Source organism: Colias philodice, chromosome 22, assembly GCF_061535455.1.
Source record: "Colias philodice isolate Cphi_HAF_F1 chromosome 22, ilColPhil1 Martin Lab GWU primary, whole genome shotgun sequence".
Classification (NCBI taxonomy): domain Eukaryota; kingdom Metazoa; phylum Arthropoda; class Insecta; order Lepidoptera; family Pieridae; genus Colias; species Colias philodice.
Window position 1 is genome coordinate 3833110 of NC_143107.1, and position 24465 is coordinate 3857574.

Consider the following 24465-nt stretch of genomic DNA (forward strand, 5'->3'; position numbering starts at 1 on the left):
TATACTACTAAATTATAAAGCTGTAGTTTGCATATTTGTTTTGTTTGCTTGAATGCGCTCATCTCAGGTCAGGGTCCGATTTAAAAATGATTTCACTGTTAGATAGAATATAATATCATGACGCTAAAGAACAATAGGAGCGGAGCAATGCGGGTAAAACCGCGGGGCACGGCTAGGTTATAAATAAAACAATGAAGAACAAAGTAACAAGATTTATTTTTAATAAAAATTCATTATTGCTAAATCACAAATAAGTACAATGTTCGTCAGATCTGGTTCGTCAGATTTTTACAATAACATTAACAAGCTTCACCTGAATAATATATTTTGCTTTAATAATTCCGATTATTGCTCAGTTGTCTCAATTTTTAATGAAATTCATTTAAGTTTATACAACCATAATTATATTAATTTGAGTCATTCTATTTACATATTATTTACATAATGCTAAAGCCTAAAGAGTCATTCATATAATTAGTAAAAATATGTAGATAGGTTTAGGTTACCAACACGTTAATTAATGAGGTGTCGGACAATATCACGCAATTTTTCTATTTTTTTTAAACAAAAATTATATTTTGGTCCATTTAGTCACTAGCATTGCCACCCTCGGAGCACTTTAAACCTATCTATACCTTTTTACTTATAATATCATTGATTATTGAGTTCTAACTTAAACTAATAGTCATGATTTGTTGTCATTTTTTCAACAACCCAGCTTCTTGTATGACTTGTCTGGTTGCATTGTTAATGTGTCTAAATCTATCTGGACCTAATTGTATGCCGCCATACCTGAAATATGAAAAGAAAAAGTTATTAGAAGAGACAAAAATAATTTTAAATCCAAGAAAATTGGCGCCAAAACGCGTTTTAATTTTTTTTATTGCATATTTTGAAGCGGGTAGAAATAACGGCGTTAAGTTTCAGATTTTAGTTATAAGTACTAAAGAATTTGGTATATCAATGTATCAAATTTTGCTGGCGTATTACGACATAGCTTTTCATTTCGAGCCTATATTCCTTAATACAGGTATTTTCGGTTAGGAAAATTTCAGTAAATGAAATGTATGCATGACTTCTAGTTTAATTAATTCTAGAAGAGAACCAAAAAAATATATAAACTCTAACTAGTGGTCCGCTCCGGCTTCGCCTGTGGTACCTACATGTTTAAACTATCCTATCTCTCAAGTTGGATCGAACTGCACATGGTGTGCGAATTTTATTATAATCGGTTAAGTGGTTTAGGAGTCCATTGAGGACAAACATTGTGACACCAGATTTATATATATTAAGATTAAAAAGTCTTACCATCTTGAAACAACAACTAAAGTATTCTTCTGGTCCAATATTTGCAAGAGATGCAACATCCTCCCCCCCGCATGTGTTTCGCCATCGTCATCACAATCTTGTAACATAGTTGTGCCCTTTGGTGTTTGTTTCTCTATCCTATAAGCATACATGTTGTGTGTCGCGTGTTGAAATTTCTTGTTCTGCTTTAATTTGAATAGTACTGCCCTGGAAATGAGAAAAACGGTTCATAAGATTCAATTTCCATTTTCATTTAATCATGTCAAATTAATTATATTTGTGAAAATGTAATTATTTTTTATACTACAATGTTAATTTACTCTTCATTACAGCTAAATGGTCTTAGGTACTAAAATACGCAAAAATAAAAGCAAGAACAATTTAGTGTATTTGGTGGCCTTATCACTTAGAAGTGATCTATTCCCCGCATATTATGTTTGTCTGCACTAAAAAAAAATATTTTAATTAAAAACACTCAATTAAGAATTTACATTTGTCTGACAGAAAATACAAAATGTTGTATAGCGTAATTTAATTGATTAACGAAGTATCTCTGAATGAGGATATTTTTTGTGTAGTAAAAATTTAAATTTGACAGTAATAAATGCAGCTAAAAATTATCTATCCTCTTTTATGAGTTTTTTCAATACTTACGTGACATCATCAACACTATGTACTTCTGCTGCGTGTCCCTGGAATGAGCTTTTTCTATCGATAATAACACTGCCATGAGTTATTTCTGGACATTTCAAATCTAGCTGAAATTAAAAAAACAAATAATTTCAGATGTGTTGATGTTTTCGTTAAGTTTATTAAAATTAGTTTCCTTTTCTTAAATATATTTTAAGAAAAGGAAACTTTTCTTATATTACTTTTAGAACTTTTGTCACATACTTTTTACGGCTGCATATTACATTCGATGTCCCCGAATTTCATTATTTTGTGCTGTTTAATCGATAGCTGGTAGTGGATTTTCTTAACAAACTGCTTTTCTTTTCCATCAAAAATGCGTAGTTTTTGTGAAAATCGAAATTGAAAATGATATTTTTTAAGGTTATTTTTGTACTAAACACGCAACTTAAAGTAAAATCTTAAGCCATTATAGTATCAAAATGTCTAATTATCACACTCACACGCATTATTTTTAAATATATTTACGTACTTTATTTACATATTACAATTTATTTTGTCAAAATAGTATTTTAACAATTTAGTATAGCCAAAAATCGTTCCATATTTTGTATTCACAACAAGCCACAGATAACACAGATTAGTTAATATGACGCAGATCACAGATTAGCAATACAAATATACTAGCTTATCATAGAGTATAAATGATACATTTTAATTTTTAATGTTTTTTTTATAGCTCACTTGCTTCAGTTTTAAAAATCGATTAACTTTTACTTTTAGTATTCAAATAGGTAGCGAGGAGCGAAGCGACGAGCGTGTTAGGTTAACTGTTGAACTGCCGCACGAGCCGAGCGAGCGAAGCGAGCGTGCCGCGGCAGCGGCCGGCGAGTGCCAGAAGCGACTTTAGGGCGATTCCCACTCAAACAAAAAAAAACTACGTAGGTTTAAACAACCTGTTTGTATTTTATTTATGTATCGTAAAATTTTTGTTATTATCAAATGCTATCTAAATTAAAATTACGAAGTGTCTAGTCGTCCGCTAAACGGATGAATAAAATAAATTAGTCGTCCGATTACCGGATGAATAAAATAATTTAATCGTCCGATTATTCGGATTACTAGATAACCTTTTAACACTAAAGCTAGTTGGGTTGGACTAAAGCAAAGGGGGCTCAGGACTTAGAAAATTTTTGATGGAGTTGGTGTCATTATAACACCTATTTATTATTGTTTTATCGTAAAGATTACGCTAATATAAGCATGTTTTATAGGAACAACTTTTCTCTAAAATCAAAAATGGCCGAGATATTCGCCCTCAATTCGTTAGGTTAGGTTTAGGTTAGGTTAGGTTTCTTAAAAAAAAACTACACAGAAATAGGAGCCCCGCGAAGCGGGGCTCCGTCGACGCGCAAAAAAAATCAAGTTTAGGTTAGGTTAGCCGTTAGGTTAGGTTAGGTTAGGTTTCTTAAAAAAAAACTACACAGAAACAGGAGCCCCGCGAAGCGGGGCTCCGTCGACGCGCAAAAAAAAATCAAGTTTAGGTTAGGTTATCCGTTAGGTTAGGTTAGGTTAGGTTTCTTAAAAAAAAAACTACACAGAAATAGGAGCCCCGCGAAGCGGGGCTCCGTCGACGCGCAAAAAAAATCAAATACCTACGTGTGCCCTCCTCCCCCCTCTCCTCCCCCCACAAAAAACCTATAATACGTGCGGCAGTTCTCTAAAGAATTATTATTTTATTCATCCGGTAATCGGACAACTAATTTATTTTATTCATCCGTTTAGCGGACGACTAGCGCTGTCCTTAAAATTATTTTTGACAAATTCATTTTAAAAATCACTTTCGAATTATATTTATTATCTACAATTGTGAACGCGTCATATAACATTTATTATCTATAATGGCATGTCGTAAATACGTGGTAAATACAAACTTACATTTTCCAGGTAATATAATTTAAGAAATTGTTATAAATAAATTAATAATACGGCATTATATTTAAAAATATTGCCTGTGTGCGAGATTACTAGAAGTTTTAATACGACAATGGTATAAAAGTGTCGTTTTTAGTACAAAAATAACCTTAAAAAAAATAATTTTCATTTTCGATTTTCACAAAAACTACGCATTTTTGTTGGAAAAGAAAAGCAGTTTGTTAAGAAAATCCACTACCAGCTATCGATTAAACAGCACAAAATAATGAAATTCGGGGACATCGAATCAAATATTTAACCCTTTTTACTTTATACAAACCTCAATATTTAAGAAAGAAAACAGAAATCATCAAATATTAAAAAAAATCAATCAATTGAAAGCTATTAACCCATTGACCACCGAGCGGCCCGATCGGGCCGAGACACAATAGATTTTCTATTGTGTCTGTGATCCGAGGACTGACGGATTAATTATGTATGTATACTTATGGATTCACATAGTTTAGCATAAAATTACAATATTATAATTCTTATTGGAACATTACTTTATTTAATTTTAATTTGAACAAATTAAAAAGAAAATAATTCTTACTTGTGCTAAATCCAATGTTTCATCTACTTTGTCTGGAGCTTGCTCTTTTTTTTCAGGCTTAACAACTTTAATTTTTTGTAACATCTCACGAATTTTCTCAGCCCACTGAAATAGTACCGTTTCACCTATATTTTCTCTGTAATTTAAAATTTTTATAATTTTTGTACTTATTGTTTTTATCTGTTACCTAATAAAATAAAATAACTTACAAGTAGACTTCTTCTAAACATTGTTTAAGATTTTCTTTAGCTTTTCTATCCATCCAGGGTGCAGATAATTCATATTTTGGCGGTGCTTCCCCTGGATATTCGGCTGGCATTGTAACAGTCAATATAACTTCATTATTATTATCTTTTATCTTAATACTATATGTTCTAAGTGTTTCACTATCTATAGTAAAATCTTCGCTATAAATCGAAGACAGAGCTTCAACCTCTTCAATCTGCGATAAAACATGAAAATTTAAAGTTGTGGGTAAATGAATGATTTAACGTATTATATATTTTGATATCTAAATCTTACTTGTTTGGCTAGATTTTCGGATTCCATTGTGACTGTAAGTTGCTCTTAAAGTTATGAAGTTTTTATGTTGTTAAATATTTTTATATGAACGTTAAAAATTAATGTAAAGCACCGAAGAAATTTTAAAGTTCAAACACAGCACTTTGTAGTTGTCACTTAGTTGTCACATGGATTTGACTTTGATGTAATGTCTAATGATGATGAAATGTCTGATACGTCAAATGTGATTGGCGTTGACATTGACAAAGATGTTCCTTTTTCTGTGATGCGGCTGGGCAAATTAGATTCTTGATATTAATATTTAATTATTTAATAATAATTTAATAGCAAATCTAATAAAAATTATAATAATATTATAATAGTATTTGTTGGACCTATCGCAAGTCTATGTGTATAAAAAAAACACTATTTGTGTGTGCCACGGGTGTGTGCAAAGCTGCTGTTAACTTTTTCCTGCAACATTATTTGCTGATGTTGTTTTTACCTGGATGATAAAATAATTAAATACGACACCACAGTATTACAATATTATTTCCTACTAATAAGCTTAATTTTAAACTGTAAAAGACTGAAATAATATTTTCATCTGGACGGGGTTTGGATTTTTTGACGACGCGGTTGGCGCAGTGGTAAAGCAACTGCCTACTGAGCCGACGGTCCCGGGTTCGATCCCCGGTCAGGACAAATATTTGTGTGATGAACTCAATTATTTGTTCTTGGGTCTGGGTGTTATTATCTATATATGTATTTATAATATTATATTTATCGTCGCCTAGTACCCACAACACAAGCCTTTGAGCTTACTGTGGGACTAGGTCGATTTGTGTAATAATGTCCTATAATATTTATTTATTTATTTATTTATAATATTTATTTCTATAATATATTTATTATGGTGATAATTTATTCATTTGCAAGGTCGTAGGCATAGAAATCTAAATAACAAGACACTATGGTCGTAGGCTTGTCGTAGGTAATCTTTTCATATTTAATTTTTAACGATAGATTTCACTACTTATTGAGAGTCGGAGCACAGTTAGTTAGTAAATAGTAAATAGGTACCTAGATACTTGTAGTTACAATATTTTATATTACTCTTTGGTAATTTGTTTGAATCAATGTAACTGTTAATGTACTTTTTTGATAGAAAATTTAATAAATATGATACCTACTAGATGGCGGTACTGTCTCGCTCATGATTGAATAGTAGAGATGGCATGCAAAGGACTTCGACCAACTTCGACTGATGAAAATATTATTTTACAATTTACTAGCTTTCCGCCCACAGCTCGCCCGCTTTGTCTAACCTAACCTAAGTAAATTATATAGATAACTACTAAAAGTTAAAACCTTTTCCTTGAATCACTCTATATAATAAAAAAAACTGCATCAAAATCCGTTGTGCCTTTTGGTTAATAGAAAATAGGTAATAAAAACCACTGATTGATAGAAATAAAATTATTGTGTTGTAATTTATGAGCAAGCGTTGCCATTAGATTTCCATAAAATTACAAAGCTTTCACCCAGCATTTCCATTTTTCATGTGCATTAACTTCAAATTTGCATTTATATCTTCTAATTATTATGCAACATTGTACCGCGACACATAAAAGTATAATCGCGAATGTATTAAAGTAGGTATGTGATTACTAGATTTCCGCCCGCGGCTTCGCCCGTGTTTTCAAAGAAAAACCCCTATTGTTCTCGTTCCTGTGGGATTACCGAGATAAAAAGTAGCCTATGTCTTATTATGGGTCTTCTACTTACCAAATTTCATTGTAATCGGTTCAGTAGTATTTGCGTGAAAGAGTAAGAAACACCCATCCATACATCCTCACACTTTCGCATTTATAATATTAGTAGGATAATATGAATATTTGACCGTAGGAAATTAAAACAAATTTATTTTTATATTTGGTTTATTGTGCTAATATTTAAACGTAGGTATGCACTAAATCATAAATTTATAAATACAGCATACTGTCTTTATAATATACTCAAGTACAGGACCATACTTACTATTTCTACATTTACTTACAGTTTTTTTTATCTATGGAATGTGCTTTGTGCATATGAACACAAATCTACACAACATTTACAATATCACAGAAACTTATTAATAACTTACGTATTTACAATATATTATTTTAATCGATAATTTCATCGATTTTAACAGTTTACACATTATTACTATAGTTAGTAACAAATTCAGAATTTTGGCGGGAAATGTTCAATTACGAATCTTTTATTTTAATTTATTGTTAACTCTACCATATTGTACAAATAGCTAAATAATACAATTTCTAAGCCTACTATTTAACGTACACTATAAATTTTCTTCTAAATATTAAATAATAATTTAAAGTAAATAATAAATTACCTAAATAATTTGTCTATGTACGGTCTATGTCTATGGAATGTCTAGAATACACACCGAGTATCGACTACGTTATGGCAAACATAATTTTTAATATGGCTATACTGTTTTGACTAGTTCACATTCCCTGTTTGATTTCGGACCCAGATTCTAAAGAGCAATCATTAGACGCACCACTTTGTACGGAGCAATAGCTGGCTGGCGAACTGCGATTACTTAGAGTTTTCTCCTGACACTCAATTAAACTTCCACTTGGCTGCCGTAGAAAGTTCTGGAACCCAATCGGAGTCGTGTTTACGATTTTGTCCGGCTTTTTCAATAATTCCTCAATCGAATACGGGTTTTTCTTCTTTTCCTTTGTTTTCGATTCTTGGTCATCTGTGTCGGGCCTGTCAGTGCTGTCATCGCTGGCTTCAACGGAAATCTGTTCTGACGTTTCTGATTTCACTTCGTCCGGGTTGATTCTGTTGATTATGTCATTGTGCAGGCTGATTGCGTATGGCGAGAAATTCTTTGTGTCCGGGTATGGCATCATGACTCTTTGCCACGGGGATATGGGGTAGGGTTTGAGGAGGCCTTGTGCTTGTTGGTTTGCTAGCAGCCAAGTTGTAGCTAATCGTCTGTCGTAAAGGTGTTGGTCAGCTTGTGGTGGGGGCACTCTAACTGCTGAGTGCGGGAAGTATGGCGACTGCTGTGGCATAGGCGTGGGCGGTAAAGAATTCTTGAGCGACATGTAGTCAATCATGTTCGGCGTCAATTCAGGTTGTGGATACGCTTCTGTAAAGAAAAAAGAACATTATTGTTCATCTCGCCAAACTTCACCTAGTTTATTTTGTGGCATAATTGCCAATTATTTAAATATTGAACCTCGTTACTCAAATTACCCCCCTTGTGATACAGCCCTTCAATCAAACCATCAAGCTTAATAATACCGCAAACTTGATAATATTATAACGATTTATTTCGATTAACCAAAAATAATGTTTCTCATTTAAATAAAAAAATAGTGCGTGTACTAGTTAGTGTACACACGTAAGAAGTGAAACTTCTTTATGACCTTATTTTTCAAAAAATAATTTATTATATGCAACTTTACAGAAATACGTCGAATCACGCGTGGATAAGAAAAAGATGGCGCGTAACGGAAAAATGTCACGCGTAACGAAAAAATGTTACATTAAATTTTTTTACCCCGATAAAGAAGTTTCACTTCAATAATAATATATTCTAGATCTCTGTTTGATACTCTGTGGCGAAATAAATAACTCGTGTATTGTCTTCGCGAAACGAGAGTGTAAATAACTCGCATCATAAAGGTGACATCTGCAAATGGCTACAAATCAAGTGTTGTCTATGGGACGTGCCCGAGCCGTTAAACTCATTAATTAGACTTTAAACGAATTCCTAATTTAAAATAATTTACGACGGCCATAACCACAGGACGACAATGTTCCCAATAAATTTGACATCGAAATTCACGCGACGACTCGTAAAATAAACAATGTTATGATCTAAAACAAATGCTGGGTACTGTCAATAACCTTTGTATCACAAAAGAGTGTAAGTATGAAATATTTTACGCGCTGTAACATTCAACGTGTTGTATTTGGTTAATTTATTGGATAGTCAAATGATTGATGTCAGAATGTTGTTATATGCTTGTATCTTTGGAAGTCGATGAATTGAACTTATTGATTATTGACTCTGGGTTATAACGGTGATAGTATTTAAAAAAATTAGTTAAAACTATACGGTCATATTGGTTTTAGTTTTTACAGATCATTAATTTATTGCAAGGTTTATTTTTACTTTTGAGATTGATTAGCTAAGGTCTCTCAAAAAGTAAACTATAAAATAATTAAATACTTTTTATATTTAAAAAAATACGTTATTATTGTCTCTGATTAGCGTTGACGTTATCTATGAGGTAATAAATTAAATTTCACTGAACTAATTATTATGCAAACGTCCATTTCGAAATGAGTAAATTATTTCGCTATAAATAAAAATACTATGGTTGATTTATTATAATTACGCAGTTTGTAGTATATTTGCATTCGTAACAAATGTAACATTAGATTATTGCTCTTTTCACCTGCCTATAGTTTATTACAAAAATGTATCGATTTAAATCTTTACGAGTTCTGTTAAAGGTGCTATAAAACATGTCACACTATGTAAATATTTGACTATAATATGTATCACATATTACATTACATTAGCGGAACTGTGGCACGTGTTAACACACTTTATGGTAATTAATTTAATAATTAAATTCTGACTTTACTTTAATGTAAATGCAATTCTAATTTTTGGAGATAATATTGACAGTTATTAAAATTTAAAGTTATTTTTTTGTGTGTAGTTAAACCTACTTGCATTGATATATTTTGATAACTAGATGATTTGTTTAATGATTTAGGTTGCATAGACCACATAGACTTGTACATAATAGGCTTTGTGATGGAGTGTGGCTTACACCATAGAGCAAGTAATATACACTGAGAAAACGTAACGGCTATAAATAATCAAGTTGCTGCTATTTACAACCGAGTAACTTGCTTCGGAGGGAGCCTGCAAAGTTTGTTGCTAAAATTATACAAGTCAACTTTGTTAACGTATGTTGGTAATATAAGCCCACTAAGGTGGTCAAAAAATACGTATTAAGGGTTTGTTGCTTTTAACCTATTCACTCAGTAAACTTAACAAACCTATTTACTATAGTCAATCGTGTTACTCTTTTAACAATACCCAACGTGCTCTATTGTTTTTAGCAAAGTAATTCAGTGATTTCAAATATGTTGCTTTGAAAAAACTAGCTAAGTAACACAATAATGTTAATCATATTTATTGGGTAGGGACAGCCAATCTACTTTGTTACTTCTACTCAATTAAAAATTTGTATACGTAGCCAAGTTACTGGGTACTGTCAATCGTGTTCATTGGGTAACTATAACTAAATATACTCTGTTATTTCTAGTCAATTATGATTGGTATATTTAGCCAAGTTACTTTGAATTCTTAGGCGGGTTTATTAGGTTACCATAGCTAAAATACTTGGTTGCAAGTAATAATTCAAACGACACATATTAAGCTATATATTTTCAGTATAAGCTGACCTGTGAATGTTCGTAAAACCTATACAAGGTGTAAGGGGATATACACATCCGAACAGGGCGTGATGTACTGTTCAGTTTCATCAGTACATCACGCCCTGCTTAGGTGTGTACCCCCTTTCTGTTACACCCTGTATACAATGTGAGGTCAGCTCATACTGAAAATATTTATCTAGTTCGATATGTTGTCATTTCTACCATTATTAATGCAGTGGGAAAAATTTTGGCATGTCGGAAAAAAAGCCAATGAAACGTTCATGTAGGAAAACAACACTAATTTTGCCGACACACCAAAAACTTAGAAGAAACTGAAAGAAAATTATGCACATTAATGAAATTAGCTTTATTCAGTACATGATACAATCATTTCAAGTAACATATTATCTACTACTTACACTTAAATACTACTACTTTTAAAAATAGTACTAGTCTGTGATAGTACACAATTCACAATGTCAAGAAACGATACTGGAGTTCTGTGTTTTAATTTTCACAATAACAGGGTGAAATATAAATCATGAGCAAACTTTTAAGGAATGACTCAGACTAAACCTGAACAACTTTAATTAGGTATAGGACCAAATCCAACATCGTAAAAGAAATATCAGCTGTTTCATAATATACAAAAGTGGAATAATTATCTACTATGCCAAAATCTACGGAACAGCTGATTTTATTTCGCGATGTTGGAGTTTGTTCTCTAATGAAAGTGGTTTAGGTTTGTTTACATAAAAACAAACAACCATTATGGTAATGTAAGCAAGTAAATACACCTAAATTGTACTTATAAATGTATTTGATAAGTCAAAAGTTTAGGCAAAAACCATAGAATAAGCTAGGAGAATAAGTAATCTTTTTGATCTAATAATTTTATTACAACCCAACAAGTAAATCCGTCATTTTTTTTAACATTTGAATTTATTCTCATTGAAACATAATTCACATTCGTCTTCGGGAAAATGATCATAAATGCTAAAACTTAAACATTTTTTGCACCAAAAAAAATTTAAGTACAATAAGCTCTTTACATATTGTTCGTTTTCTATTATAAAATATTCTGGTTGAACCTCGTTACAAATTTGATGTGTAGATATGCAGATATCATATCGGAACTATATCGTACCTACCTTATGTAATTTACATATTAAAGTAATAGGTATATGACAATATGATGCTTGATCAGAAGTAACTTACTAATTCAAATTTATTTTTGGTTTGATTGTGGGGAAGCTTTCAGTGATTTCGGTATATTGTCCTTTGCTTTTCATATCTTTTTCTAGCTGTAGACAAATAAAAAAAAACGTAAGTAAGTATACAAAAGTAATTAAACTAAAGCAGACAAAAAATTCTAAAAAACTTAACTCACCAGAAGATATCCTTTGGGTTTTTTAAGAGCAGCATATTCATTGTATTGAGGTATTGGAGCTATGGTTAACTCTTTTGCAGCAATGAGCCTCGTCTCTGTAGTTTCTTGCCACTTTAGTTCTACGGCTGTCCATGGCTCAGAGGAGTTTTTGAGCCATAATAGTTTGTCTTCTGCATCTTGCTCTTCTATAATAGTTTGATTAAAATTCAAAATGATGATGAAAAATTATTGTTTTTAATGTAAATTTGAATCTGCCTGGAAGGTGCTGAGGCGGCCGCGGCGCTTCAACAGACACGTTCGTCACTCGACTATGATTTGATAGAAATGGCCGACTTTGCAGGCTACGCAGCCAATTCCTTGTTTAATTTTTATCAAGTTACTCGGTCAAAAATAGTATTCGCTCCATTGTTAATTGCCGAGCTATGCTTATGTACCAATAGATAAGTTACTTGTTTGTTTTTAAGTAAGAAACACGGTTATATGCTTCATAGCAAGTGATTTAATTTTAGCCAAATAATATTATGTCTAAATTTAAATGATTTACTTGTCATTCAATGATAATGTAAGCTTGTTTATTTTTAACCGAACTCTGTGTAAATAGTAGCCAACTATAGTTAAGTCTAAAAATAAATAACTTACTTATCATTAAATAATGACGTAAGCTTGTCTATTTTGAACCTAATTCGGTAAAGGTAATATTGACCGAGTCGTTAATTTTGAAATAAATAAGTACTTTTTTAATAATAGCTAAGAATATTTAGCAATACTTGCTTGTATAATACTAGCAAAGCTTTAATGCACATTTTAAATATGTCTTGATTGAATGCAGCAGAATAATTTTTAACCGAGCTAAATTGGTACTTTGCTAAAGCAAAATTTTCTCAGTGTAGGGCTTGCTCTTGCACACTCGCGTTGAGCAGCGCTCGCGTATATGCTGAGCGAACAAACTTGGTTCACTGAGCTCTATAATCTTTGCAGTTTGCTTACCGTGCGAGTTTCTCGTGTCATCGTCGCTCCAGTCTCCACGCCATGCCGCTGTTCCTAAGGATCCTATTCACGGACGACACAGAAGGTACCTATGGAGTGCGGCTCGCACACTCTCGCGTATCTTTAAACGAACAAACTTGCTTCTCTTTCTCTATTTATGCTTACCATGCGAGTTTCTCGTGTCATCATCACTCCACGCCAGGCCACTGTTTCTAAGGATCCTATTCACGGACGACACAGACGGTATTGAGTGCGGCTCGCACACTCTAGCGCTGAGAAGCCGCTCGCGAATCTCCCAAGCGAACATGCCTGGGTTCTCTTGCTTCAAGCGTAGTATTTTCTTCACGACGGTCGGTGTTGCCACTTGCTGGAAAGAGATTTTTATGTTTATTTGACGTGTTGAATATTTGTTAAAAACAAAGATTAAAAAAATGTTTCAGAAAATTGTTTCCTTTTTTCACCATACCTATTCTTATTGACTGAATGCCGTCTAATTTATTACTGAATCGCTGCCCGATGGTATGGTAATTGGAAATTCGCATGTAGGTATTATTTTCAAAACTGTTGTTGATTGAAAACATTTTTAGTTTTTACTAACAGAATAAACGAAACATTAATTTTCTGTTTTACTTCTAACATGAAATAGGTACAGCTGTATTTTACTTCTAACATGAAATAGGTAGGTCTACATATTTTATAGGAATACATATTAATTTTGCTATTTTTATTAACCCTTTACTTCGCAAGATAAGTTTTCTTATATTTTTTAATTTATTGGCAGTTTAATTTGTTCAATTAGGTGTATATGTGATCCCAAAAATAGTAAAAATTGATAGAAATAGCGACTTAAATTCTCTTCAAGCTCTTCCTAAAATTTAAATTGTACGTAGAACGTGAAAAATTTAAACAAACTAAGCATTATTGTCATAAAATTATAAGGTGGTTCAGATGCCGGATCCAATAACGCGTTTACTTAATGGCTGTTTAATAATGATATACTTCGATACGTTGTTTGTTTTACCGAGAAACATCTCATTTAACGTACAGGGAAGTAAGAGTAATTTATTTTTTCTGCCTACGTTTTACGTGCCCGCCTACACTCCGTATTTATGCAAAAACAAAGCGTAGGTAATTGATTCATATTTAAAAGTGCATTTGTACGCATAAACGGAACAATTTTATTTGGGACAGATGTATGATATGTCTCAAAGAAACTACAAAACCACATGTTCGAAAATCCATTACAACCACTTTTTCTAAAACGCAACTTCCACGCAAGCATCGATAGGTATATAATTATAAACTTAACGCAGTCTGTCAAAGATAATGTGTAAATAGTAGTCCACGGACCGAAGCACCCACTTGGATTTCAAGGCGTTAATTTTGGCGGGAAACTAGCAATTACGCCATTAGACGCTCAATCGATATCCTATTGAACGTTTGGATAATGCCGACTACTTTTTTTTCTCTTTTTTCTCTATATAATGGCAATGACTACATTTAATTTGTAAATCGAAGGATATGTGCGATTAGGATAGTCTATGATTATTTTGATGCGTCCGACATTCAAGCTGTCAAAATATTTAGGCAATTTTGTATGAAATATTTTTTATTTTATTGTTTCATTTTTACACCTGATGTCCAAATTTTTAATGCAAAAAAGGGAAAAAAAAGTTAAGCCAGATCAGATTATTTTTATAAATCAGTCCAATAAAAAATCACATAGTTAGGTACCTACCTAAGTATTTGTAATGACACCGTTGAACAATCAGTCTAGTGCGTTATAAATCCTAAGTATACATTTTTAATAACTATAAAAACGCCCTCTTAACGAAATCTACTAGGTATCATAAAAACAAAACACGCGTGTTATTCAACAGTATCAGAACATTGGAATTTTTCATTACAGTATATCTTTAGTAGGCAATAAATGAAATGAAAGTCCGTGCGAATAGACAGGTGTCGGCCATAATGACTTGCTTAGTCCCCCGGCTTTCCTCATTAGTTGATGTTCAAGTGCTTACTATATCAGAAAATTAACTACTAACGGCTCTATCTTTTAATTTGATGGTCACTTATTTTTGGGTGTTAAGTGGTTGGGGAGCGCTTTGATTATGTACGTACGCAAATATTACGCGCATATAAATGATGGAAGTGCTTAATAATGTTCCTCAAGTTGTCTATGTGTATTTCAAAAAATGACCCATGAAATAAAATTCTTAAGGGTATGAGCTCAACTTAGTCCTAATTTGAAACTGATCAATTTACTTATAAGAAACTGACGAACAGGTATCCCGCGTAGGTATAGTAAAGAAAAAGAAAACATTCGCAATTCAAATTCACCGCGCCAAACGCGTAAACGCCACCAATCCTCTCGTTTACTGTAAACAAAAGTTATGAAATCCGAAACGATCCGTTACAAGCAGAATCATGGCGATATTACGGTACGAAAGATCGATTATGAAAGCGGTAGACCAGTAGTTGCATTCCGTGACGATCGGTTCCGTACGCGACGCTTTTTGTGCGCAAACATCCATCATACCTTGACACATCCAATATAAGTTTTTGCGGGCCGCTACAAAACAAGATGGCCTCCTAACTGTCCACAAACGCGTGCACGATTAGCGTTTCTTATTACCGATTTCTATTAGACTTTCCACCTTCCTGATGGGGTGAAAGATAATTTGCCGGGGCGTGAGACCCGTTGCTTTAATGACGGATTGATTCGATATTAATTCGAGGGAGGAAGAGATTCTCCGCAGTTAATATTGGCTTAATGGTATTGCAGGTGCGTTGCTTGTCTAGGAGTTGACGTTTTTTATTATAAAAAAATGATTGCGCGACACCGTTATGACATTCGAATATCAAAGGTGAATATTTAAGGGGCATTGTAGATTATTGTAATAACTAGTCTAGATAATTAGTTTTTGTATGTAATTATTGACGGTAATATTCTTTTTATGCTGCGGTTTGTGTTTCATTATGAAACCGATGCTGGTTCATGAACCACTGCTGATTATGACGGATAAATAAATAAAAAACAAATAAAAATAAAAAGGAGCCTAAACATAATCATATAATAAATTCAAATTCAAATTCAAATTCAAATATAATAAAAAATATTACTTACTTAAATAGTGCTCACTGTAGAGATTATGCATAAAATATTGAATTAATTTTCCGTTCGGCGTTTAGCCAAATAGGTAGAAATTTATTAGCCACCAGGAGCGGAAAATTAGAGTATTTTAATTTCAGCGGATGCTCTCTTTGAGGTACATATTATAATACATATTTTTTATATATTTTGGCATTTTAACAAACAGATAAGCTAAGCAGAAACTGCTAAAAGTATTATCGTGCAATACCAATACATCATCAGTCATACATATTAGTATTATGTACTTACTCATAAATTGTTCGATTTCACTATCCGTTATTGACAATACACAAATAACGGTGAAACTAAAGCGGCATCAGATAAAGTGTATCAAGTATTTCCAATATGTTTTATGAAGCAGCTTTACGGTATTAAGAGGCGAGTAATAATATCGACAGTATAATCCACGTGAGCCACCATAAAGTGAATATTATCTGTGCAAATCCGTCCAGTGTTACGGAAACATATTGATGTTCTGTGCACAGCCACAGACTACAATAAAATATAAATCGTTTGGAAATAAACTTTTATTTATGAACGCATGTTTCCTGTTCTCTGTGCTATATTTCTGTGATGAATAAATAGATATTTTATATTGGTCTTCAGAACTGTCACAAGGCTGAAGGCATAGATGTGTCATAAATAATAGTGCTAATAAAAGTCTTCAATAATACGTACACCATTTATCGATACACCTTATTTAAAATTTAAATATTAATGTTAAGCCAAGTCACAAATAAATTTTATGAAATAAAAAACAAAACGGAACGTCGACTTTTCAAACTAATTAACCAAAAAGATTCCGTTACATTGCAAACCACAAATAACGTATAACAAGATCTCGCATGTTATCTTCAAAAAACGTTTTTGTCAAACGTTCCTTCTAAATTCCACATCCCTAATCGTGGTTATTAAGGCATTAATAGATAACCACGACGATAGGTTGACAACGGTTGACAGGTGCTCGCCGCTCCCATGACCCGGCTTGACCAATCGCGCCATTACTGTTACAAATTACCCCGATGCCACTTCAGATTGCACTCGGAAAAAGACCTAATTATTCGAATATGGAACGACGTTTCGATCGCGTTCCATTTGACATTATAGATAAAAGAGTTTCTATATTTTTTTCAGAAGTCTATTGTCGTTGATTAACGAAACTTTTTGTGCCTGTTACACAGATTATAACGTTTAATTAAAGTCAGATCTGACAGATTGTTAATCTTAGCATAAATCTAAGCTAATCACATATTGATAGGAAAATACTTGTCCTTTCAATGAGTTAACAAAAAACTAGTACCGTGGATACTTAATATAATTATTTACGCATAACATAAATTATGGTATTTTACTAGATTCTTGTAAAACAATCATCATTTCATTAATAATCTTAAAGCTGTATTTTATGATTTGTTATGCATCGAGTATATTAAGCAAAATCATTTGTTTATGTAATTCACGTATTGTTTTTAGCACAATTATATAACAATTTTCCTCATTTTCTTATGTATGTTATCATTTACTTTGTATTTACGGTGACTATGTAATAATATTCGATTTATGAGTTATGTAAGTTCCAAGAACTATGCATTATAATATGTATAAAGATCAATTATTTCGTTTTTATACACCTAGGTTTATCATTAAATTTTAGTAACGATGACAATCCATTACCTACTCATACACAGATAGATTCTTCAAAGAAATTTATTCTATTCTGATGTTAAACATAAGTAGATATTATTATAAAATCTATACCTATTTGAATTTAAAACATTGACAATTAAAGTTTAATTAGAAATGTGAATAAACTTGTATAATTTTTATTTTTTATTACTTTTAATTCAGGTGACGGACAATAAATTACAATTAATAATAATGTATTGGTTATTTAATTCAATTTTAGATGACACGCATGTACCTATATACATGAAAAATTAACAACAACATAGCAATATTTATAGAAAAAGTACCAGAATTGTATGAAACGTTTTTGTAGCGTTTTTCTGTGTAATTATAGGGAATTCGATTCAAACGTGTCCATGATTAACCTGAAATTAAATACAAATGCTTCGGTGTTGCTTGCGCAATTAAACACGGCTAACACGTTGCCAGCACAAAATATTCACGTTATTCTGTTTGTCATAGCTGTTAATGTGGCTTTAGCATGTTATTGAGTTTTAGATTATTATCGGAGTTTTCAATAATATACGAATATGTTGGTTTAAATTCATGGGAATCGTATCTATTTGTCATCCCTGACGGTGAAGGTGTAATTATGTTTCGTTTTAATTTGTGAAATATTATAGGTGGAGTATTTATTAGTGGCTTTTTATTTGTACCTTTGTGTAAGGGGTGATGATGATTTTACAATGAATTTTTGCTATATATTACTCTAGTTAAAAGGATCCTCTTTTTTCTGAAAGATTTATTTATACTTAATACGATTAGTTAATTGATAAGACAATATGTAAAACGTATTATCGTCGCATAGGTAACTTTACGATAGTACATTTTTCAATTTTATTGTCGGTTCTATCAATCTCTGAATGAATCTAATAACAGATAAACGCCTAATTTACATTAATAACGTTGACTTTACAAAATGACGCTACACTGAGAAAATTTTGCTTTAGCAAAGTACCAATTTAGCTGGGTTAAAAATTATTCTGCTGCATTCAATCAAGACATATTTAAAATGTGTATTAAAGCTTTGCTAGTATTATACAAGCAAGTATTGCTAAATATTCTTGGCTATTATTAAAAAAGTACTTATTTATTTCAAAATTACCGACTCGGTCAATATTACCTTTACCGAATTAGGTTCAAAATAGACAAGCTTACGTTATTATTTAATGATAAGTAAGTTATTTAATTTTAGACTTAACCATAGTTGGTTACTATTTACACAGAGTTCGGTTAAAAATAAACAAGCTCACATTATCATTGAATGACAAGTAAATCATTTAAATTTAGACATAATATTATTTGGCTAAAATTAAATAACTTGCTATGATACATATAACCGTGTTTCTTACTTAAAAACAAACAAGTAACTTATCTATTGGTAGATAAGCACAGCTCGGCAATTAACAATGGAGCGAATACTATTTTTGACCGAGTAACTTGATAAAAATTAAACAAGGAATTGGCTGCGTAGCCTGCAAAGTCGGCCATTTCTATCAAATCATAGTCGAGTGACGAACGTGTCTGTTGAAGCGCCGCCTCAGCACCTACAAGGCAGATTCAAATTTACATTAAAAACAATAATTTTTCATCATCATTTTGAATTTTAATCAAACTATTATAGAAGAGCAAGATGCAGAAGACAAACTATTATGGCTCAAAAACTCCTCTGAGCCATGGACAGCCGTAGAACTAAAGTGGCAAGAAACTACAGAGACGAGGCTAATTGCTGCAAAAGAGTTAACCATAGCTCCTCAGCTCTCATACTAAAAAACCCAAAGGATATCTTCTGGTGAGTTAAGTTTTTTTAGAATTTTTTGTCTGCTTTAGTTTAATTACTTTTGTATACTTACTTACGTTTTTTTTTATTTGTTTACAGCTAGAAAAAGATATGAAAAGCAAAGGACAATATACCGAAATCACTGAAAGCTTCCCCACAATCAAACCAAAAATAAATTTGAATTAGTAAGTTACTTCTGATCAAGCATCATATTGTCATATACCTATTACTTTAATATGTAAATTACATAAGGTAGGTACGATATAGTTCCGATATGATATCTGCATATCTACACATCAAATTTGTAACGAGGTTCAACCAGAATATTTTATAATAGAAAACGAACAATATGTAAAGAGCTTATTGTACTTAAATTTTTTTTGGTGCAAAAAATGTTTAAGTTTAGTTAGCATTTATGATCATTTTCCCGAAGACGAATGTGAATTATGTTTCAATGAGAATAAATTCAAATGTTTAAAAAAAATGACGGATTTACTTGTTGAGTTGTAATAAAATTATTAGATCAAAAAGATTACTTATTCTCCTAGCTTATTCTATGGTTTTTGCCTAAACTTTTGACTTATCAAATACATTTATAAGTACAATTTAGGTGTATTAACTTGCTTACATTACCATAATGGTTGTTTGTTTTTATGTAAACAAACCTAAACCACTTTCATTAGAGAACAAACTCCAACATCGCGAAATAAAATCAGCTGTTCCGTAGATTTTGGCATAGTAGATAATTCCACTTTTGTATATTATGAAACAGCTGATATTTCTTTTAAGATGTTGGATTTGGTCCTATACCTAATTAAAGTTGTTCAGGTTTAGTCTGAGTCATTGCTTAAAAGTTTGCTCATGATTTATATTTCACCCTGTTATTGTGAAAATTAAAACACAGAACTCCAGTATCGTTTCTTGACATTGTGAATTGTGTACTATTTTTAAAAGTAGTAGTATTTAAGTGTAAGTAGTAGATATGTTACTTGAAATGATTGTATCATGTACTGAATAAAGCTAATTTCATTAATGTGCATAATTTTCTTTCAGTTTCTTCTAAGTTTTTGGTGTGTCGGCAAAATTAGTGTTGTTTTCCTACATGAACGTTTCATTGGCTTTTTTTCCGACATGCCAAAATTTTTCCCACTGCATTAATAATGGTAGAAATGACAACATATCGAACTAGATAAATATTTTCAGTATGAGCTGACCTCACATTGTATACAGGGTGTAACAGAAAGGGGGTACACATCTAAGCAGGGCGTGATGTACTGATGAAACTGAACAGTACATCACGCCCTGTTCGGATGTGTATATCCCCTTACACCTTGTATAGGTTTTACGAACATTCACAGGTCAGCTTATACTGAAAATATATAGCTTAATATGTGTCGTTTGAATTATTACTTGCAACCAAGTATTTTAGCTATGGTTACCTAATAAACCCGCCTAAGAATTCAAAGTAACTTGGCTAAATATACCAATCTTAATTGACTAGAAAGAACAGAGTATATTTAGTTATAGTTACCCAATGAACACGATTGACAGTACCCAGTAACTTGGCTACGTATACAAATTTTTAATTGAGTAGAAGTAACAAAGTAGATTGGCTGTCCCTACCCAATAAATATGATTAACATTATTGTGTTACTTAGCTAGTTTTACAAAGCAACATATTTGAAATCACTGAATTACTTTGCTAAAAACAACAGAGCACGTTGGGTATTGTTAAAAGAGTAACACGATTGACAATAGTAAATAGGTTTGTTAAGTTTACTGAGTGAATAGGTTAAAAGCAACAAACCCTTAATACGTATTTTTTGACCACCTTAGTGGGCTTATATTACCAACATACGTTAACAAAGTTGACTTGTATAATTTTAGCAACAAACTTTGCAGGCTCCCTCCGAAGCAAGTTACTCGGTTGTAAATAGCAGCAACTTGATTATTTATAGCCGTTACGTTTTCTCAGTGTACATACATAAATCTGAATAAATTAACAGAATAAAAAATATTAATCAATTATACGACATTATAATCGGGAAAAATTAGAGTACAATCCAACAATTAGCAATCAACCATACACGCATAAATTAAATTACATTAAAATAATTAAAATAATGCATTACAGCAATAACAATACGAATACTCTTTAGATTCAATTGAGATATAACAATTTTAAATTTTTAACCCTAACTTCAACATGTATGATTATGATAAGCGCTACCGGAAATCGAGGGTGGGTAAGGGTTAAGCGTTTTGAAATCGTTCATTAGGTCATTTCCTTCTTTGTTACTAAACAGTATTATTGTTAGTAATCTTCATAGGTTTGGATTGATTGTGGGATAAAGTAAATAAAGTAAAAATAAAGGTAAGTACTAAGTAGTAGCACGGTCTAATAAGTATTAGGTATGTATTATTCCGTATCTAGAATCTAGGTATGTACCTACTATAATCTACCTTCATTTCCAATACCAGCTTAAAACTTTAAGCTCAAAAGATTAGTTCAATTTCGCGTAGAGTAAAGTAAGTAGAGTACCTACCTAACAATTATTTTCTTGTCATGGGCATAAAGAAATGGGAATGTAAAAGTTATAATATATCGATTATGGTATTGGTATTTAATCATAAGTATATTAACATTATAAATAGCTGGTTACTTATATTACTTACTTTCCTGAGAAATTAGTGAATTCATATTTTTTAAAATAAACAAAGCGAACAATGACAACAGAACATTACACGAGTTTTATATTATTAAATGCTTATTAATATTACATAGTCACTCAACATAAATTTCATACAAATTAGCATGGGAATAATGAAGCAAAATTAATAATTTATGTGTAACCTTCGTAAGGCATGTCGAATAAAAACTTCAAGTACTTGCTAAGTCGCTAATTGGCCATATAAGTTTACCGTAAGATTGCAATTATATGCTAGCTTTCTACGTCTATGACTATCCTTAGTTTGAGGAGGAAGGATTCTTAAGGGTAATTGAAAATGTTCACAGGGAGATGTATTTTTGGATATAGTGGCTCATCTAAATAACGAAACCGAAAGTGGGATTCGATATTCGGTTAAAGGCTGTCATTTTAGCTCTATTACCTTACCTATTGTTAGATATTCATTCGTTTTTGCCAATGATCACATCAAGGGCTCTATATAATATAATATACATGCCATGCTAGCCACAAAGAATTCGATTACGGATATTTGAACGAATGATAACAACTTAATTAATGTTCATATTTTACATAATATATTCTAGTTACTTCTTAAAAAAAATAAAAGATCCGTCTAATTGGAATAAAATCTTCCGAACATTAAACCAATTATAACAAATATTAAAAATCGCAATCACAATTAAACTTTATACTTGGAAGCATTAGTCAAAACCGTTGTAACAATCAAATTTAGTGTGAAAGTGGTCAATACAACGCCATAAAGCGAAGCGCGGTGTGATCTCTAATTATGGTCATTTGGTCGTAAATTGTGGCCATCGATCATAAAAAGCATAACTTTTGGTCGTAAACTCGAGGATAAGTCCGTGTGGTCGATTGAGTCGTGCAAAACCAGCTTATGTTGCACCTATTTTCCGTGCATTATGACTATAAATTTAAAAATAGAATCAAATACTTTTTTTTCGTGACATGACGTTGTTTGTTCAAAGCTTTTTGCATCTCAATACTTACGGGTTGGTTTATATTTAAGAATCGCTTGCGGCTTGGTGTCATATGTGAAAAATTTATGAAAGAAAATACTATATGTTAAAAAAATTTAATGTTTAATTTTTTGTAAAGGTTGCTAAAGAAAAACGAAGTGAACGAAGTCAAGCATTTGAAAATAGAGCTTTTATTTTTCTAATTATTTTTATAAAACCTTTAGATATAGAAGATAAAGTTACGATTTATGTTCATCTTCAGACATCCAACATTAACCTTACCGCTAATTGTTCAATAGCAACCGTAAAAAATCCAACCTAATAATATTCGGTCGATTAATCGATGTTACCGGATCAATCGAGAATAAAACTGGAAACATAACCAGAGATTATAATCGATTCGTACTTAATAGCCATTCGATTCGTTAAATACTTTTGTCTGAAACGGTTACGGGAATGCCAAGTTCAATTATCAAGTGGAAGCTAGATCGAGACGGTAAACGCTTCTGTCGATCACGGATAATCGATAAAAGCGTATCGTATTTGTATAATTGTAACGTAAGAGTTAGATACCGCGCATCACTATCACTATGGAAGCGCGCGAAAATGTGCTTTTTGGCGTTGTCAGAAACGTCAGATTGACATGTGTGTTCTTTTTTTAATTTTGTTTTGTTTTTAATTTGGTAAATGCCTGGGTCTTTGTACCATGGTATATTATTAATAACGGTTAATATTTGTTACACAGTCGCTTGCGATTGCGTGTTTTCCCACACTGGCGATTTGTTTCGGTCGAAATAAAATGCGTATGATAAATTTCAAACTAAACATAGGATAATTTATGATTCGATTTTTAATGTAACTTTCTGTTTCCTTTTGGAAATGTACAATTTTCTTTGTATATATAGATGAATCTGAATAATAATACAGCTAAATACTAAAACTTCAATGTAAAATCGGATTATGCAATGAAAAGTGAAAGATGATTTTAATTTCCGCCTAACATGTAAGATGTAGGTAGTATCTACAATAAGAAACACATCTTAAATTAATAAACAATAAACATTTAAATGAATCCTAATAAAATTTAATATTAATGCAGCTTTCCGTAATTGCACATTATAAACAGACGATTATAAAGCTATTTTCATTTCGCTACATCAATATTTTCTACGTATCGATGATCTCAGCCCGATTTCCGAACGTATAGCTTGATTAGTAGTCAATTAAACATTTCCATAAAGGCAATAAAAGAGTTGGGTGATTCGGTACATTTTGTTATAATCAATTTTTTGGCGGCGGCATTCGTTTGTGGGTACAAAATGGTTTATTGGCGTACCGAATT

The 24465-nt window shown here is 31.9% G+C and overlaps 2 protein-coding genes across 3 annotated transcripts in view; both read right to left on the reverse strand.

Annotated features, from left to right (window-relative positions):
- Positions 1 to 271: 271 nt before the first annotated feature.
- On the reverse strand, positions 272 to 5147 carry LOC149478385 (protein IMPACT-like). Its single transcript, XM_089709231.1, has 6 exons — positions 4988 to 5147; positions 4675 to 4907; positions 4466 to 4601; positions 1963 to 2066; positions 1309 to 1515; positions 272 to 792 (listed from the first exon to the last, which is right to left on the reverse strand). The coding sequence occupies exons 1-6, from the start codon at positions 5012 to 5014 to the stop codon at positions 699 to 701; spliced, it is 801 nt and encodes a 266-aa protein (XP_089565357.1). The 5' UTR covers positions 5015 to 5147; the 3' UTR covers positions 272 to 698.
- A 1770-nt stretch (positions 5148 to 6917) lies between these two features.
- Positions 6918 to 24465, reverse strand: part of Poxn (paired box pox-neuro) — a 39963-nt gene continuing 22415 nt past the window's right edge. For both annotated transcript variants that reach the window (XM_089709207.1, XM_089709208.1), the window contains exons 4-5: positions 12999 to 13200; positions 6918 to 8141 (exon numbers count right to left, since the gene is read on the reverse strand). In XM_089709207.1, the coding sequence (XP_089565333.1) occupies positions 7483 to 8141; positions 12999 to 13200 (861 nt within the window). In that variant the 3' untranslated portion in view covers positions 6918 to 7482. The remainder of the gene's footprint in view (positions 8142 to 12998; positions 13201 to 24465) is intronic.

What these genes read in the sequence shown, in the direction of transcription:
- LOC149478385 (XM_089709231.1), bottom strand. Translation starts at nt 5,014, where the DNA reads ATGGAATCCGAAAATCTAGCCAAACAA. An exon ending in CATAGTGTTGATGATGTCAC is followed by an intron (nt 1,516 to 1,962) that starts GTAAGTATTGAA and finishes TCTCATTTCCAG; the next exon opens with GGCAGTACTATTCAAATTAA. An exon ending in TTAGTTGTTGTTTCAAGATG is followed by an intron (nt 793 to 1,308) that starts GTAAGACTTTTT and finishes TTCATATTTCAG; the next exon opens with GTATGGCGGCATACAATTAG.